Source organism: Phalacrocorax aristotelis, chromosome Z (genome assembly GCF_949628215.1).
Source record: "Phalacrocorax aristotelis chromosome Z, bGulAri2.1, whole genome shotgun sequence".
Lineage (NCBI taxonomy): Eukaryota > Metazoa > Chordata > Aves > Suliformes > Phalacrocoracidae > Phalacrocorax > Phalacrocorax aristotelis.
The window spans coordinates 46732504-46748834 of NC_134311.1; the positions used below are offsets into that span (position 1 = coordinate 46732504).

The window sequence follows — 16331 nt, forward strand, 5'->3', positions numbered from 1 at the left end:
AGAGAAGCAGTCACATCATTTCTGTTTTGCACAACCTGCTTAAAGTTTGCAACTAAATGCTTGTCTTCAGTTGAGCTGACAAGAGAAAAGAGGGGGCTCAGTGAACCATGGCAGGGCTGCCATGAAATGACAGGAATCATTGGCATACATTTCAAATAGCTCTCTCAATCCTATTAAAGTATTGCAGTCCTGCTTTAAAATAGACAAGTATGAAACAACTTTGATAGATAGAGACTAAAATGGCTTATTGATTTTTTTTTTTAAGACTAAGGAAAATTACCCAAAATGTGTCATTCTTTTCTTTAACATTTAAAAATATACTACATAAAAAATGAACAACTGCAATAAATAAAAGTTAAAAAACCCTGTTTCAGTATGCAAAGAATGAGAAGCACAGAAATGTGAACATATGAATGCACATTTTCATAAAAATGTAAAATTAATGTCAAAAAATACATACGCTGAACTACAATTCAAAGGTAGCAACAAAATTGCACTTTAATTGCATCATTTTACATTAATGCAGTTTTTTCCTTCTGAAACATTATTGATACGAAGAATCTGAAAATCCATTTTCCGTTGTTCTTTTGGGACTGGATGTGACATTAAGGCTGAAGGAATAGACTGAAGACTGAGAACTGACTCTATTGTGCATAAAACTGTAGGATGTGTCAGGTTCAGCTTGCAATGCCAAAAATTCTGGGATACAACTCTGGTCAGGCTGAATTCCTAGCTTGAAGCCATGGTGATGTTTGAATTCCCTCTTGATTCCTGGAGTAAAATAAAGTAATAATAAAAAACAAAACAAGAAAGAATCTACATTTACTGTTAAACAAGCAAGAAAATATTTTCATTTTGCCTTTCACAATAGTATGTATATGACATATTTGTAATTGTTTGCTTCGTGTTTCAAACACTTATTTAAAATACATGGTACCTGAATATGTACATTAATCTCTAATAAGCAGGAACAAAGGACATTAACTAAAGTATTCTGCACTAGTAAGTGTTAGGAAACAATAGCCTACTTTCTTGGAGGTGCTACAGATACTTACAGAAAACATTCACCCCTCTTCATTATAATTTCTAGGGTGTGGTTTTTTTAATAAATTTAAAAAAAACTTACTCTACAGTCTCCCTGTCACTGTTATTAGGAAAAATATACCATGCTAACCATGGAAGGTATTAATTTACATTTAAATATATTTTACCATCAGTTGAAGTCAAACACTTAATATTCTTCAAATGTTAGCCTGTTAGAAGATGGCCAGAGAACACATACTGAATGTACATTGATGGGGAACATGATTCATATTTCAGTGAGTCCTGACATACAGTCAGTTATGAAGATTAGACCAGTTAAAATTCAACATTAAGTAACTTCCAACACCAAAATATTGTGCATCCTGCTTTGAATGATTATGGATAATACCAGTATATCAGCATTAATAATTTTTTTAAATTATAAAGACACTCTGTACTCCCTTAAATACCCAAAATAATAAAGAAACTTCAGAAAACACAATGCCATATTGCTCTTCTACCCTTTACCAAGGGCAACTTAATGATTGGCAGCAAGTCAATAGACTATGTTACCATTTTACCCAATGCACTATATAGCTGTGGAAATAACAATCAATTATTTCATCAGGTCATAAAATATGTGAAAACTTCACATGCAAAGTATAATTATGGAAAAGACAAAAGTTAAGATACTGAAAGACTGTTACGTTATATTTGAAGTTTTAAACACTCTCTTCAGCGTTTCAGGAAGAGTACATGCATATATAAACACACACAGAGAGAGGCAGAAATGCATACATACAGAGGCACACATTCCAATATACATATTCATAGATCTCCAGAGAGAGGCAGAAGGGTGTATGTATATTCATATTTCAACAAATCCAGACTCAATCATATGTATAAAGACACATTCATGAAAGATTCCGTTTCCTCCTCTGTTACTGTTGCTGGAGAAAAATCAATGGTTGCCTCTAACACCTACTTCAACAGTTCCCTTTGATATGGCCTCTTTTGATTTCCTGATTCACCAGAAGCCATACTGCAGCTACTGTAAACAGCTAGGTTATGTTAGACCTTCACTGAGAACCCATACAGTAGCAAATTTAGATGACTACTTCAAGTAGAGAGTTAAAATGAGGTAGTGTCGTGAGTTTCTCTAAACCGTGGTGGTGATGAGGATATGATAACCAGCAGAACTGGCAAGTATGATCTGAAACACTCCACCTTTTCAGTCCTTCCAGGTTCAGTGCTATGCAGAATGGGAACCACTAAAAAGCCAAAGCACAAATGAGATTTGCAGCATTTGTATCAGCACATCTGAAATGAGATCTCAATCCACCTAGGCATCCACCTATTACACCGTTTAACAGTCTGTTATTTGTACACTTCAATCAGCTGACCACATACCCAAAATTTTCTCTAAAATGAGTCATTCATAACAAAAATTAAGGCAATATTGAAATACCCAAATAACTTGTGATGTTCTAAAAACACTTCCGTGTGTAAAAAAATGAAATCAATGAGGTATAAGCTATAAACAGGTTTCACTCTGTATAATAAATATTGAAGACAAATTTAAACATATTGGTTTGTACTGCTTTTAACATCTCAATCAGCATATCATAATGAGTAAAAATCACATGGTACAATTACACTCTCATATTACTTTTTTTCTAGATGTAGTGAGGTGGGTTTTTTTAAGAATATGGCATCAAAATCCCAGTAAGGAGATAAGAAATCAGATTTCCTTTGAGAGTTGCAAAAAAATGTATGAAACTTAATGATTGGCAGCAAGTCAATAGACTATGTTACAGTAAAAGCTTCACTGCTGTGCAAAAAAAAAAAAGCTCTGTTTTAGTTATCCTGATCTTGTGCTGTACTTCTTACAAAGAATAGAACACTATTCATTGAATAGAAGGGAAACCAGACCTAATAGCAATGTGATTGATGTAAAAAAAAATCTTGGCTATTACTCCTAAGAACTGTTTTGATCCAATATCATTATATACACTCATGATGAACAAGAAAACAGGATTCTATAGGTTAGAAGAAAAAACACTATGAACTGTTACAGCACTCATTGTTTGACCACATACCCGTACGCAGGAATTTTAAAGGCAGTTATAATTTCCCCAATAGACCTCTTTCAACATAATTGTATTTAGACACCTTTCTAAAACATATATTAAATTGACAAACTGAAATGACTATGCCAGCACTGTGATGATAATCCATCACATAAATATGCGTTTAGGTAATTTTTAAAAGAGGAATTATGTTTCTTAAATAAGGTGTCTGTTCAGGTAAATCTTAAGCATAGCGCTTTTATTTACCTGATAAGCTGTAAATGATTCCATCTAAACTGTTACACCGCATCAGGTAAATAGGTATTTAGGACACAATATGTCTAGCAAAAATATGCTTTGAAAATATATATTTAATATCGTAATGGGTCTCGTCCTAAGGTCATTTTTCAAAGTTTGATAGCCTAACTTCATAAAACATGCTTTCCCAAAGACCAAAATATGAAAGGTTAGTCTATATTATGGAATAATTGCTTTCTAAACTATAGTTAACTCAAGCAATTTTTTAGTATTAGACATGGAAAAAGATTTCTAAAACAATTCTTCTCTACAGTTTTTCTTCTTTGACTAACCTATGACCACATGTAGTATCTAGTTTACAAGTTGTCTCATGATACATGAGCTGTTTTACCAAAGTTAAGACTGATTTATAGTGGGTTGCTTGATTACGTATGATATTGTGGGGAAATATTGTAATGCTATCAAGTATTATATCCTTATATATATTTTTATTACAATGTCAGCCTACTCAAAAGCATCATGATGTGATCAAAGACACCTCATTTTGCTTTTATATATCAGTACTTGTGGAATAATATGCACAGTTAGACACTTGGAATTAGAAGGCTATGCACACGTTATGACAGTGGTGCAAACAGGTAACTACATAAAGAAATTCACTTTTAGAAGTAGATTGTTTATCTTTAATTGTAGAAGTAAAATCTATAACCAGAGCTGAAGCCACAAATCAGTCAGAACAGTTTCAGCCTTCAAAGTCTACACAAGGATAATTTTATTGGACCACAATTTTCACTATAATACCACACTACAACTTTCCAATTGCCCTCCTCTATTTGTATGTTAAAACAGTAACTCCTTCCAGTTTGGGGATTTCCCACCACTAATAGTCACTTTAAACTGCTTTCAAATATTCAGTTTCAACACACAGTAGCCCAAACTTCCCTTCCACTTTCTTATGACATATAAAATTCTGTATTATAAAAAAAATCATCATAAGAAAAAGTGGTACAGTTTTTGTGAGTTAAGGCTTCTGCTTTATGAATAACAAGGTTGGATATACGGGAAGTAATGAAACTGCTTAGAATGAAAACAGAAAATGACTGAGTAAGAGGCAAAATAAAAGGGCCGTGATGGGGGTTCCATATACGATGATGCAGATGCAGTAGTAAGTTCAGTGTTATATCTCAAGGTAAATTAAAGACAATAGTTGGATTACAAGACCAAAGGGAAATCACCAGATAACAGGATGCTTACATGTTTGAGGATGCATGACAGCAAACAGAAATGCAGAGGGAGGAGCAAGCTGGAGTTTCTTCGGAATTCTAGAAATCACTAAAATATCTGGAAAGGCTGTAGCACAGTCCCTCAATAGTAGAAAGAAATGTAAGGTAAGCATAGACATAGAGTAGGATGGGGGGAAAGTGAGAAACAGTCAATATATTTCTCCAAAATTGATTTCTGATACTGATTCCTCTCACCCCAACTCTAGAACATACATATACACAGTAATAACAGTAGACAGCAAATCAAATGGCCAATAATGTTCTTTTCAGCTTCTCCCACCTAAGCTATCATTGTAGCATCAATTGCATCATTTCACTGTGGCAACAGCAATTCCAGTAAGTAATAAAGAAACAACCATTTTGCAGCACAAATGTGGAAAACCTATTTCCCTACAGAGAAAGACACACATTTTCAGATCATTCACAACCTCCTTCTCAGACTGCTGCTCTCAAAACTGGGTTGCCTTTTGCCAAACAATGCCAAAGGACTTCCAGTATGCTGCTCATTCTTTTTTTGTTAAAAGTAGTTCCAAGAGCCATTTCTCGCTCTCCGTGAAATAAATAATACATAAGACTGATGAAAATGCTAGAAACTGGTGCTTAAAATGGAAAATATTACTAGTGGGTGTCAGGGCAATATAGTACTAGTTAACAAACTTTTCCACAACAGGAATGTATGCTGGCCAAAACCAGAAAGTTTGCTTCCCATGTCAATGATTTTGCAATTCTGTATGCTGAGGCAGTAGGATTAAATTGGTGCTCTGACATGAAGTAGGAAAACGCTTAACATTCGGTATAAATTTTAATTGTCAGCACTCCTGCCTGGATTCTGCAAACAATTTGCTATCAGAGAATAATTCAATGGGCTGCCAACCCATTACAAATTAAGTCAGAAAGGTAGACACACAACACACTTCGGGTACTGCTAGCCAACAATACTAATGTCTTTTTTCATTAGCAAAGAATTCCCTCTTCCACTTTCAGGCATTTTTAAACAAACATATGAGTCTGAAATACCTGGAAATAATTTTTTTTCCGCTTTTCTAATGCTTTAGTGTTTAATGCATTTAGTGAAATCATACTCTAGAGGCTCAATTAAATGCAATTAAGAGAAAGATTTCATAATACTGTATTTGTTTTTCTAAAAGAAAATCCTGTTTTATTCAAACATACTTAAACCTGGTATGTTTGAAGAACACATGGGATTGGAAGGATTATCACAACAGACGAACACCTTATCTTCAATGTTTTGTTGGCTTAAAGACAAATAATTTGGTTTTGCGTTGCTAATTTTGATTATTTCTAAATATTTTGGTCAAAATCCACCATACAGCCTATATAGTAAGCTTCTCTTCCAGATGCTACACTGGAACACACATGGAAGTCTCCCATTTTCAGGTCAATTGCTCCGCACTACACTAATAATACCAAAACATTAGGTAAACAATGTATTACACTATTTTCATGATGAAATGCTCAGTCTGTATTGATTTCAATCCAAGTTTCCAAATTCTTTAGCACTTTTTGCCCATGCTGCCCAACACTGTCTTTCCACTTTCTCCAGAAAGGAGCAACTTTTATTTATTTATTTTTAATCTGAGTAGCTAACCCGAATAGCTATCAGCTTATGTTGTGTTGCATGTTGGAAACAACACTGAAAGATGCACTGAACTCTTACTAAACTTGTGATGCCTCTCTGTGTTTCACATCAGTGTATAAGGTCGACCCTATCTTTAATTGATGCTCCTCTTGCTTCTAAGAAAGGCTTTCCTGATATGTGAGTTTTCCCACAACTTTTCATTCTCTCTCTCATGGATCCCTCTCAGCTCTTTGCTTCTTTCTAGGAAGAAGAGAAGGTGACTACAACCAGAGACTAACATACTCACAACACCATGCTGAGGCACAAACGGCTCATGTAGACCTCCCCACTTAGCCTTTTCTTCTGCCAGTGCTAGTGGGAGAACAGTCCCTATCCAACTAGTTAAAGTGTCAAACTTCATATTCTCTTGAGAAATGTATTCAGTCATCAGCTGAATTCCTAGACAGTGTGACTGTCTGACGTAAGCCTTCGAAGTTTTGTCTGTATACTGCCGCTCTAGCAGAAAAAGGAAAAAAGTGTATTTACATTCATTTTGCCAAACATTAGCATCTTCTGTCCAATCATTTGAATGCAGAGGTGTTAGGAGAAAACAGCTTAGAGAACAAGGGTTGACACATACAGTGTGAAATCTTAAGGTACTTGAATGCAATGAGGGAGAAAGTGAGACAGAACCACGTTTCATCACCCTAACTGTGCTATAGTCCACATGAACTTTGTGACAGGTCTCTGTCTCTCAGCCACACTTCACTAGCTTCTGCTGACATCCAGCTGTCAGACAGCAACCCTTTACCATGCCCCTAACATGCTCTACAGCTTCACCCAATTAACTCGCTTTCACTTGACATGGCAGCAAAAAGCTTCATAATAGGTGGTCAAGGTGCATGGCGTCTGCTTGCCCTCTAACTGCTCACGAACAGCAAAATGCTTAGCTACCTTCCTTTTTGTCTGTTTGCTCCGAACTGGTGCAACTGCAGTTTAGGCATTCTGCTGCTAAACAGGACAAGGACAGCAGACCTCTCCCAGGGTTGCATTAATCTAACTTTTACCAAAGACTAATTTTAATGCAGAATCCTAGACCTAATCGTCATAAACATTTTGGCAAAAAAGAAATTACACTGATACAGTAAAATACTTAAATCACTTTATAATTAATAAAGATATACTGTATCAGCAATATGGATATAAGAGGGAAAAAGTAATTATTTCTAACAGTAACATTTAACAACATAAAGGAGAAAGGTCTAGGAACAATGAAAGTGTCTTTATGATTCAGCTTTCTTGCATTAAAAAATCTTTAGGCATTCAGGAGATTAATCTTTGCTATGGATTTCTGCCAAATATGCAATATTTTGAGGAATAATATTCAGAAATAAAAATCTATGTAGCTAACAAAACAAATTAACTATTTAAAAAATTGAAATCAACATTTTAGTATTCTCCTGATAGCTTATATAAAAATGATAACAAACATGGAACTCACTCTTACTTTGCAGACAGATGCCTTGAGAATATTCCAGTTTGCTCACTTCTTCTCTCAAGTGTATTTGTTTTAAATATGTGGAGTAGGTCAGAAAAGGCCCTTAAAAATCCAATATGCAATAAGTACCAATGCTATTCAAGCACTTTTTGCTGAAGCGGCACGCTGTTAACCAAGGGTGGACCAGTCTGGATGAGCACTGGTGTCTGGACAGTGGAATTAGGAGAGTCGCTGTAGCAAATGTCTTCTGGTGGCCTTATGGCTTTCAAATACTAGAACTCCAGCAAGGCAAGACTCGAAGCCTATCCAAGAAGCCCTTTTAGATTCTGGTGTTTGCTAAACTACAGCAAGATCAGAAAGGTTATGTCACCTATTTGCTTTCCCAGCATATCTACAGCAACAAGTCCCCTTGAAGTTCTCTCTAAAAACCATTGAAAGGGCATTTTTTCACACAAGAAATGTGATTTTCATAAAGAGAAGCAGACATCCAGTTTGTAGAAAGTAGAAGCTCAAGAGAAGCCATAAGCATGAAGGAAGGTAAACAAAAAGAAAATATACAGCTTGAGGTGTAAAGCAGGTACATCTCTCAACAGGAATTTATGGCAAGGGCATAGGACTGACTTATATTTATGAAAGGTGGTGAAAAGAAGCAAGTCATAAAGGCTTGGAACTCGCACACCTCTGGCAGAGGTTGCTGATGCAAAAATAGGTAATTTTGCAGCAACGAAAAAAAATGTAGTGAACATATCACTCAGATTTCAAGTGGGAAAGTGTTATTACTTGGACTTAAAATGAAGTGCCAGAGACACACAAGGTCTCTTAGTGGAGACCTTTGGAGAGTGCAGATCTCTCCAAAAACCTTCAGGTGAGCAAAAAGTGATTTTAGTCCATTTTGTTGCAAGAAAATAATCTGGTGTTGTCCATAATCCTGAAGTGAGAAGGGAAATGCCAATCTCATGAATTGACAGCCTTTAGCATCCCCTAACAAACAGCAGATTGATGTTAGCTCTTAGGAGTCAACAGAATTAGGATCATAAACTGGATGCAACCTATCTGCACCTATTTGAAAAACAGACTGATTGTAATCTGTTATACAAAATACAGACAAACACTTACATGCTGAGTAAAACCATCTACATTTGCATTAGGCTACAGGCTAATCTGAATCTCAGTTCATCTAAATAACTGTATTAAACTGAGTAGCCTCTTAAAAACATCTTCTAAGACTGACTTATACCACATGCTTAGAAGTCAACTATTACGACTGTCAACTTCCTTTTCTCAAAATGAATGTTTATTATTAAAACCACCAATGTATTAGGAGGACAAAGGGTTCTACCCTTTTAGCACTGGCCAATGCAGCGTATGTTTTCTGGACCGTCCACTGCAGATGTGTAGCCTGCTAGCTTCCAGCCAAAATCCTGATAAGGGCTCCATCCCCCTCTCCCATAAACTAGCTTAGAGAAAGATTCACTGGGAAGAGGTTACATTTGGCTCCCTGTAGGTTTGGGAGAGTTTTCAAAGTTTTGTTTGCTTATCCCAACCAAGCACTTTAATGCTCATTCATCCCCAGTAAAACTTAGCTGAAGTAACTTCAGGAGGGAATTACTCCTGTAAACTGTGTGCACTATCTGAAGCAGTGTATATTCAATAGAGTTCTAAAGGGTAGCTTTAAAACAGTAAGGGTCAGGGAAAACAGTTGGCTTTCCAGCAGTATTGCTTATAAAATATCAGTTGATATCTGAATAGCCTAAAAAAAAGTATTTTAGGCTCAATTTCAGTTCATGGCTAAGATGTAGGTCTTCTGTAAATGCAAGATCCAAATTACACTAACTGGGCAAGGAATCAAGCTTATCAGTTATAAACAACTTGAGTGTGGGTGAGCTAGGTTTACTGTCTCTATTGGTTTTGGCTGAATTTATATATACAGTTATACTTCAGACTGAAATTAAATTAAAAAATGTAATAATTCCTTCTACAGAACTTTTTATGCGTATTAGATTCCTAAGCACAATCAGCCTCTAAGAACTGCTCTCAGCTCAGGTACTAGATCATCACTTTCTGTGAGGCTGAACATGCAGTTTGAGTGAGTCCACTAGGCAAATAGAATTAATATTTCCTGCATACCAATCATATTTGAAGTGAATCAACATTAAAAAAATTCTAATGGAATTTCATCCCTTCATATACATATGCCAAAAGTATGTTCTGAAAGCACAGAAGAGTTAAAATAAATAAAAAAAAAAAAACACCCAAAACCAGAACCCACCACAACCACATACAACACTACCAAGTTTCATCAGGCAAGTAAAATTTTTATCAGAAGAGTCATAGAGAGCATGGAACAAGACCTGGAGAGACATTTCTTTAGCTGTTTGGTTTGTAAAAAAGAACGCTGTAATGCAACTTTAAAAGATCATTTTACACAGGGATGTTTCGGTAATTTAGTCTGCCTTGTACATTCCAGAATAACTCAAATTCCTTTATTCAGAGCTCCCAATTAGATTGTGCTCTTCTAAAAAATCTTTTATTTAAAGTCTAGTAAACTTCAATAAGTTATTAAATTAAACTAGAACTTCCTAAAGCAACAGGATGCTTTGACATGCACAAATTAAAATGCAACTGGATGACTCGAAGTGTCAGGAAGCTTTGCAAAGTTCTGACACTTACAATTACAATACATGCTCAGGCTCCCAAAACAGTGCAACGCATTTACTACACTCTGTGAAAGAAAACTTGATGTCGCACAGAGTCTGGAAGACTAACAGGTCCCTGACTGTAAGCATATGATTACCACATGAGCTGACCAAATGAAACCCTTGGTACTCAACAAAGCTGAGAAATTAGTGAATTATTTAATTATTGTGGCTTTGGCCTCCAAGGGCTTTCTTTGTCAAATTACCTGCAGCACCTAGATAGGACAAAAGGCTTTCAAAATATTGGTAAACATACAAATATAAGAGAGGCAAGTGTTGCACTGTCAGTTTTATGCTGACATTTACTGAGTGAACTGTGGGTTTATGTGCCAATTTCAGCTGAGGGCCAGATTCAAAAGTGTGGTGTCTTAAAGCAATGTGGCTTTAAAGGTTGCATGGGTCCCTCTTTTAAAAGGTGTAGGAATTGAAGCAGTTACACCATCTGAAAAGGATGAAATGGAATCATTGCATCATCACAATGTTACTTTGCTTTCCTAATATCATCACATGTAGCAGGGAAGCTCTGCTGGTGATTAACCACACTATTCTTGTCTATATTTTTAGTAAATTTTATTACTTACTATGCATTTTAAAGGTACCTTACCTTCCATTAAAAAAAAATTTCTTGTAAAATCGGAAAGGAAAGTACACCAGAAGCAGAGAGCAAGAGGGGATACAGCATCAGAGACAGTAGTCTCCTGTGGGGGAAAGTTTGTCCACGAGTTGGCACTGCGTTCCCTGGTGGTGGGGCATTGGTCATCTCCCTGCCATCCAGAGGGTAACATACACCTCTAAACATAAGATTTTGCTTTACAAACACTTAAAGTACATCTTTTGAGGGGAATACATACTTCCCCGCTATTTAAAATATACTTCTATGCTTAAATAGATTATGCAGGCCCTATCCATTTAAATGTCAGCACAAATTTATTTCCTTTTTTTTTTTTTTTAAATGGGTGCATGTAGAATCCATACTACATTATAAGTGGGGGCATGCTGCACATATATGCATTTCTGAGGCTGGCTGAGAAAGAGGCAGACTCCTGGAAACACTGCCCTAGGTCTTACTCTCTTGTGTTCTTTCCCTGTGAACTGGGCAGTGAGCTAGTGGTACAAAGTAAATAAGAAACACCACAAAAGACAAGAAAAATCCTTCCACCTATCATCCTGATCAATTGAATTGCAACTCACAGGTCGCATCTTGCACTATTTATCAAAGCTAGTGCCTGAAGATCAGCACTGAATTTTCTCCTTAAAACAGTGCTTTACATATTTAGCTTGACACACAAAACCACACAGGTATCAGAACAAGAAAATAATTATTCACAACAGTATACCTCATAGGATGTAAATTTCAAATTTCAAGAAAATATCAGGAAGATGACAATCTGGATTGCATAGATTCATTCACCATTTAAGTATCTGAGCTAGACTCATTCAGGCATGGCTATGTTTTAATCCCCTCCAAAAATTTATTCGTGAATTCACTGTCTCAGAACAAAAAGACGTTCCCTTTATGTTTAACCCACAGTTTAGCTGGGAATAAGAGAAGCTTCCCAGCTCTCTTTCTTGAAATATCTTCTTCAAAAGGGAGAAGGAAACACCTTCTGGCCTGAGTAAAAGTTCTTGAGTCTGGAAAGAAATGAATTTGTCTGCCTTTGTAGAGAATATTCCTTTTCTTCTATAAAGCCAACAAAATTGTGTCCTTGGCTCTGTTCTTTTGTAAAAACTTTTTCCCTGGGTTAAATGTCCTGGTCTATAATATCCAGTTGTCAAAATAACAGGCTATCTGGCACTCCCAATACTTTTATTTCTACTGCAGCATTAATGGTATATGTAATAATATACAAAATTTTCTTTTAATTTGATGTGCTGAAAATGTCACCTTGAGAGGCGTGGGAAGATGGCAAAAGAAACAGAGGTGTGTAGAAAACAGGAAACAAACATATGCAGCTTGTGAATAAAACTCATTGCATATTACCAATGAAACACATTTTGAAAGACCACTGCAAAGGCATCTAATAAGGGAAATGGTGTCACAGGGCTGTCCCCTGACTCACAGGTGCCCTCCACAGCAACTGGGGCCTTTGAAACATTCAGTTTCAGGAAACCCCATGTACCATTTTGCAAAGAAAATTAAAGACTAGCTCGTTCCAGTATTCCTCCTTCAAAAACTGGATAAAATGAAGCGTTGGCATTCACTTCTTTTTTCTCTGGTAATCTGCTGCAGGCAGAGAATGAATGCATGATGAATTTTTACAGGGCAAACTTGAACCTATACTTTAGACTTCTTACCTTATCCAAATCATTAGTTTCTCTAAATCAATTTCCAATTAGTTGCTCTAGGAGGTACAATTGTTGCACTGGCCTGAGCATTTAGGATAAGAGATGAATACAGCTTCAGGTTCCAAGTGTCTTGTGTTCAGCCCTGGGAACTTAGGACCTTTGTTTGTGAGCTGGTAGTTCCAGTACCTCACTAGAAACACATTTCTAATGCCATAGAAATGCAAACCATGAAGGAAAAAAAGGAAAGGAGATTAGCTTCCTGAAAACATGACCCTCCTTTTTTGCAACTCAGCCAATGACTTGAAAGATTTGTTTTGTGTTTAACATCGGAACAAACCTGCGGTCATTCAGGAACTTCATGGTTTCCATTAAACTGCACAGCATGGACATTTGGAATTTCATGGCAACTGTGAAGTGAGAATGTAGATCTTGCTTTTCCAAAGCACCAGCCTCTGCGGAGAGCTAACACCCACACACATTCACTCACATTCCTTAGCTAATTCATGTCATTAAGGAGACTTTAAGAACCGACAAAACAAAGGAAGGGGGAAAAAACCCAACCCACTTAAACGTCTTTCTTAAGCATTTGAAAGCAAAATAGTACAAGTGGAAATGTAATGTTTAAATGCAGTGAACACATTGTGTCCATCTACAGTATTTACAGCATTAACTATGCAACTACACTGAAAAGTTGAAGTATTGGAAACCACCTAATTACCCAAATATTTACCTCTCTGCAGGTGTAAATACACGGGCCTAATAGGCCTTCCCACTGTGAAAGCAGTTACTTAAATTATATTAAAATATTAAAAACTATTTAATGAGATTTTTTACCCTAAAGTAAATTGAGTGTGTGCCTTAACCTGCTTCAGGCAAAGGAAGTTTCAAACATATTGGTTTTGAAACTAGCCATTATTTCCCATGTTGCAAAAATGGCAATTTTATTTCCCAACAGCAAATGAAACTGTCAGGAAAATTTAGATGCAATAAAATTGGGTGGTTAAACCAACATGCTGGATTTGGAATAAAACTGAATTAAAGGAATTAAAATTAAGCATTATGTCAGTCAAACTTTATAAAAACTATTTTAAATGGGGAGGGTAGTAGGGGGGTTCTGTTTTGTTTTGGTGGGGTTTTTTTGCAAAAGTTAGGTTTTGGACATGGTGAAGTCCACCCATAACTACCCATTTTATGTCCATCAACAGTGTCACATTTGAAATTTGCACAATGAAAAATATTTTGCATAAAATGTGTTGCTTCTGGCAACATTTCTGCCTAAATAAAAAGTTGTCAGGCGGTGTGTGACTTTAGTGGTAGAGTTTTAAAATGGTGGCTTCAGTCCAAGGCTAGCTAATAACGGCTGACATGCACTGGAATCTTGAGGCCTAAATCAACATTGTTTTCACAGCTGTAATTAAGCCACCTAATCAGAAGCACATTTTGACGGGACAGTTTCTGGAAGCCAGACATTACAATTTCTTATGCCTGGAGCACAGTGGCTCATGAGAGGTCCTCATTTAATTTTAGGGTTATTTTTTTTAAAAAAAGGCTGTAAAATGAAAAGACTATAAAAAAAGCAGTGTACGGCTGTTGAAATGAAGCAGGCCTATGTGTTCATGCCTTGACCAACCCTGCATCCCACCCTCCTTCGGCTCTCTGCCGAGTCCCCAGCTCTCAAGTGGCAGCTGCACACAGTGAGATTAAGGGCTTCTGCCAAAGTCAACAGATGAGCTGGTCTGAACTGGCTCTCTGTGTGTTCTGATTGTAAATTGTGCTGGTGATGATTAGAGAACTCTAACACAGGATGTCGACTCTTAAAACTGTCCAGAGAAAATAATATTTTTTTTTTAAGTTCAGGAAATTTTTTTAAACTTCTTTTGTGGCTTGGTACGTAGTGTTGTGTCTATAACTTTCAGATGATTCAAACACAAATTCACACAAATTAAGTAAGTATATTATTAAAAAAATACACCGTTACTTGCTCACAGCAAGATCTTTCATTTGGGGATGTTTATGTAGCGGTGTTGCTGCTGAATGCAATTCTCTCACTAGTACATTCCTGCAGTGTTGTGCTTCTACCACCTGCCAGTGGAAGATACCCCTAAAATTCAGACCATCAACAATTTTTGTGTGACTGTCACTTCATGATGTTGTCATATCTAAAACAGCTAAACTGTCCTTCTCCTTTTCTGGAGCGCAGCTACATTAGTAACTTTAACATAAACTTTCAACCCCAGAGGCCATTGTAAAACTATCAATATGAAGGCACCAGTCACTGGGGTCTGATTACATTTAGTTCTGCATTTTAATTACATATGGATTCTATTAACTGAACCTTTTGCCTTGTAGGCAACATTTTAATCAAATTACTATAATTTTCAAATATGTTACAATAGTCTGACAAGTTAAAAGTTCACATACCTAGAATATTATCAAAAAAGTTTTGCATAGAAAAGGAAGTATTCTTTACAAAATAGCAAATGTGTTGTCAGATGACTGTAACTGTTTTTGAACACCTTGCTCTAAGTTACATGATGTGATTTATAATATTGGTTTCATATTATTATTTTTATTGGTAATAAATAACCAAATAGTTTAAATGACATGATTTATACTGTTTGTTTATAACTATTACTTATGTAAGCTATACCACATGACAAGGTGACCATTTCGAACACCTGCATTTCTTGGCTATGCAGTTAGGCTGGCAAGTGATGCCCAATGACTTAAAATCAGGTAAGAAATGCAAATATTTCAGTAAAAAAAATAGTTTCTGGAAGATACTACTGCTTTGTGGATCCAGCCTGGTAAGGACTTCAAGCTTAGTAAATATTAAGCGCACAGTTTTCTATTTTTGCCTATACTGATATTTCCACTCTTTCATGTGTATTTTCATCTCAATTGTTGGAAAATTCTTGTGGGCCTGTAAGATTTTTCTTTACTTACTATCACTTTAGGAACACTCATTGGTAATTAACATTACCGAGCAAAAGTTAAAATTATTTGAGGTCCCTATCTTACTGAAATCTCTCCTAGACCATTTACAAGAAAACACTGCAAGACAGAGGGTAACAATAAAAATAACAAATCTGATTATTTTTTGCAAGGCAAATTAAGAACTAGTATCTCCAAATCTTTCACAAAACCAGTTCAATTCCAAATCTTTAAAAAAAATCTTTTCAGTTCATCTGTGTATCAGGCTAGCATGAAGTAGTGGAAAAGCCAAGCAGAGTTTTCATCCAGGACCTATCTGCTTCTTGCAACATCTGGGAAGAATTCCCCCAGCTACATCAGTCATTCCATGTCCTAACACAAGAGATATGGTTCTGGCCCATGAAAGATGCACTCTGACATTTAACACGACACCGATGGAGCGAGTGACTTTCTCCTATGCAGCAAGTGAAAAGGCAAATATTTTTTTTTCTCTCTTTCCAGTTCTGTCCTCATAATTATAAATGTAAGACATTGCAGCCCTGTTTGATGCAGGTCTCTGCCTTGAAACACAGGTTGAACTGGTGACAAGGAAGCAAAGGGTATAGGGGAAAGACATGGAAAACCACTGCCCTGACTAGCCTGGCTAAGTAGGAAGAAACTGTCAGTGGTTTAGTTAACTGATGAGTTTGAGTTTTAAATATTTTT

General features: G+C 36.3%; 1 protein-coding gene across 3 annotated transcripts in view; it reads right to left on the bottom strand.

Annotated features, from left to right (window-relative positions):
- Nucleotides 1-263: 263 nt before the first annotated feature.
- The window catches only part of CCDC171 (coiled-coil domain containing 171), a 162743-nt gene continuing 146675 nt past the window's right edge, over nucleotides 264-16331 (bottom strand). For 2 of the 3 annotated variants that reach the window (XM_075078194.1, XM_075078192.1), the window contains one exon: nucleotides 264-771. In XM_075078194.1, the coding sequence (XP_074934295.1) occupies nucleotides 730-771 (42 nt within the window). In that variant the 3' untranslated portion in view covers nucleotides 264-729. The remainder of the gene's footprint in view (nucleotides 772-16331) is intronic. The other variant, XM_075078193.1, reaches the window with a different exon arrangement.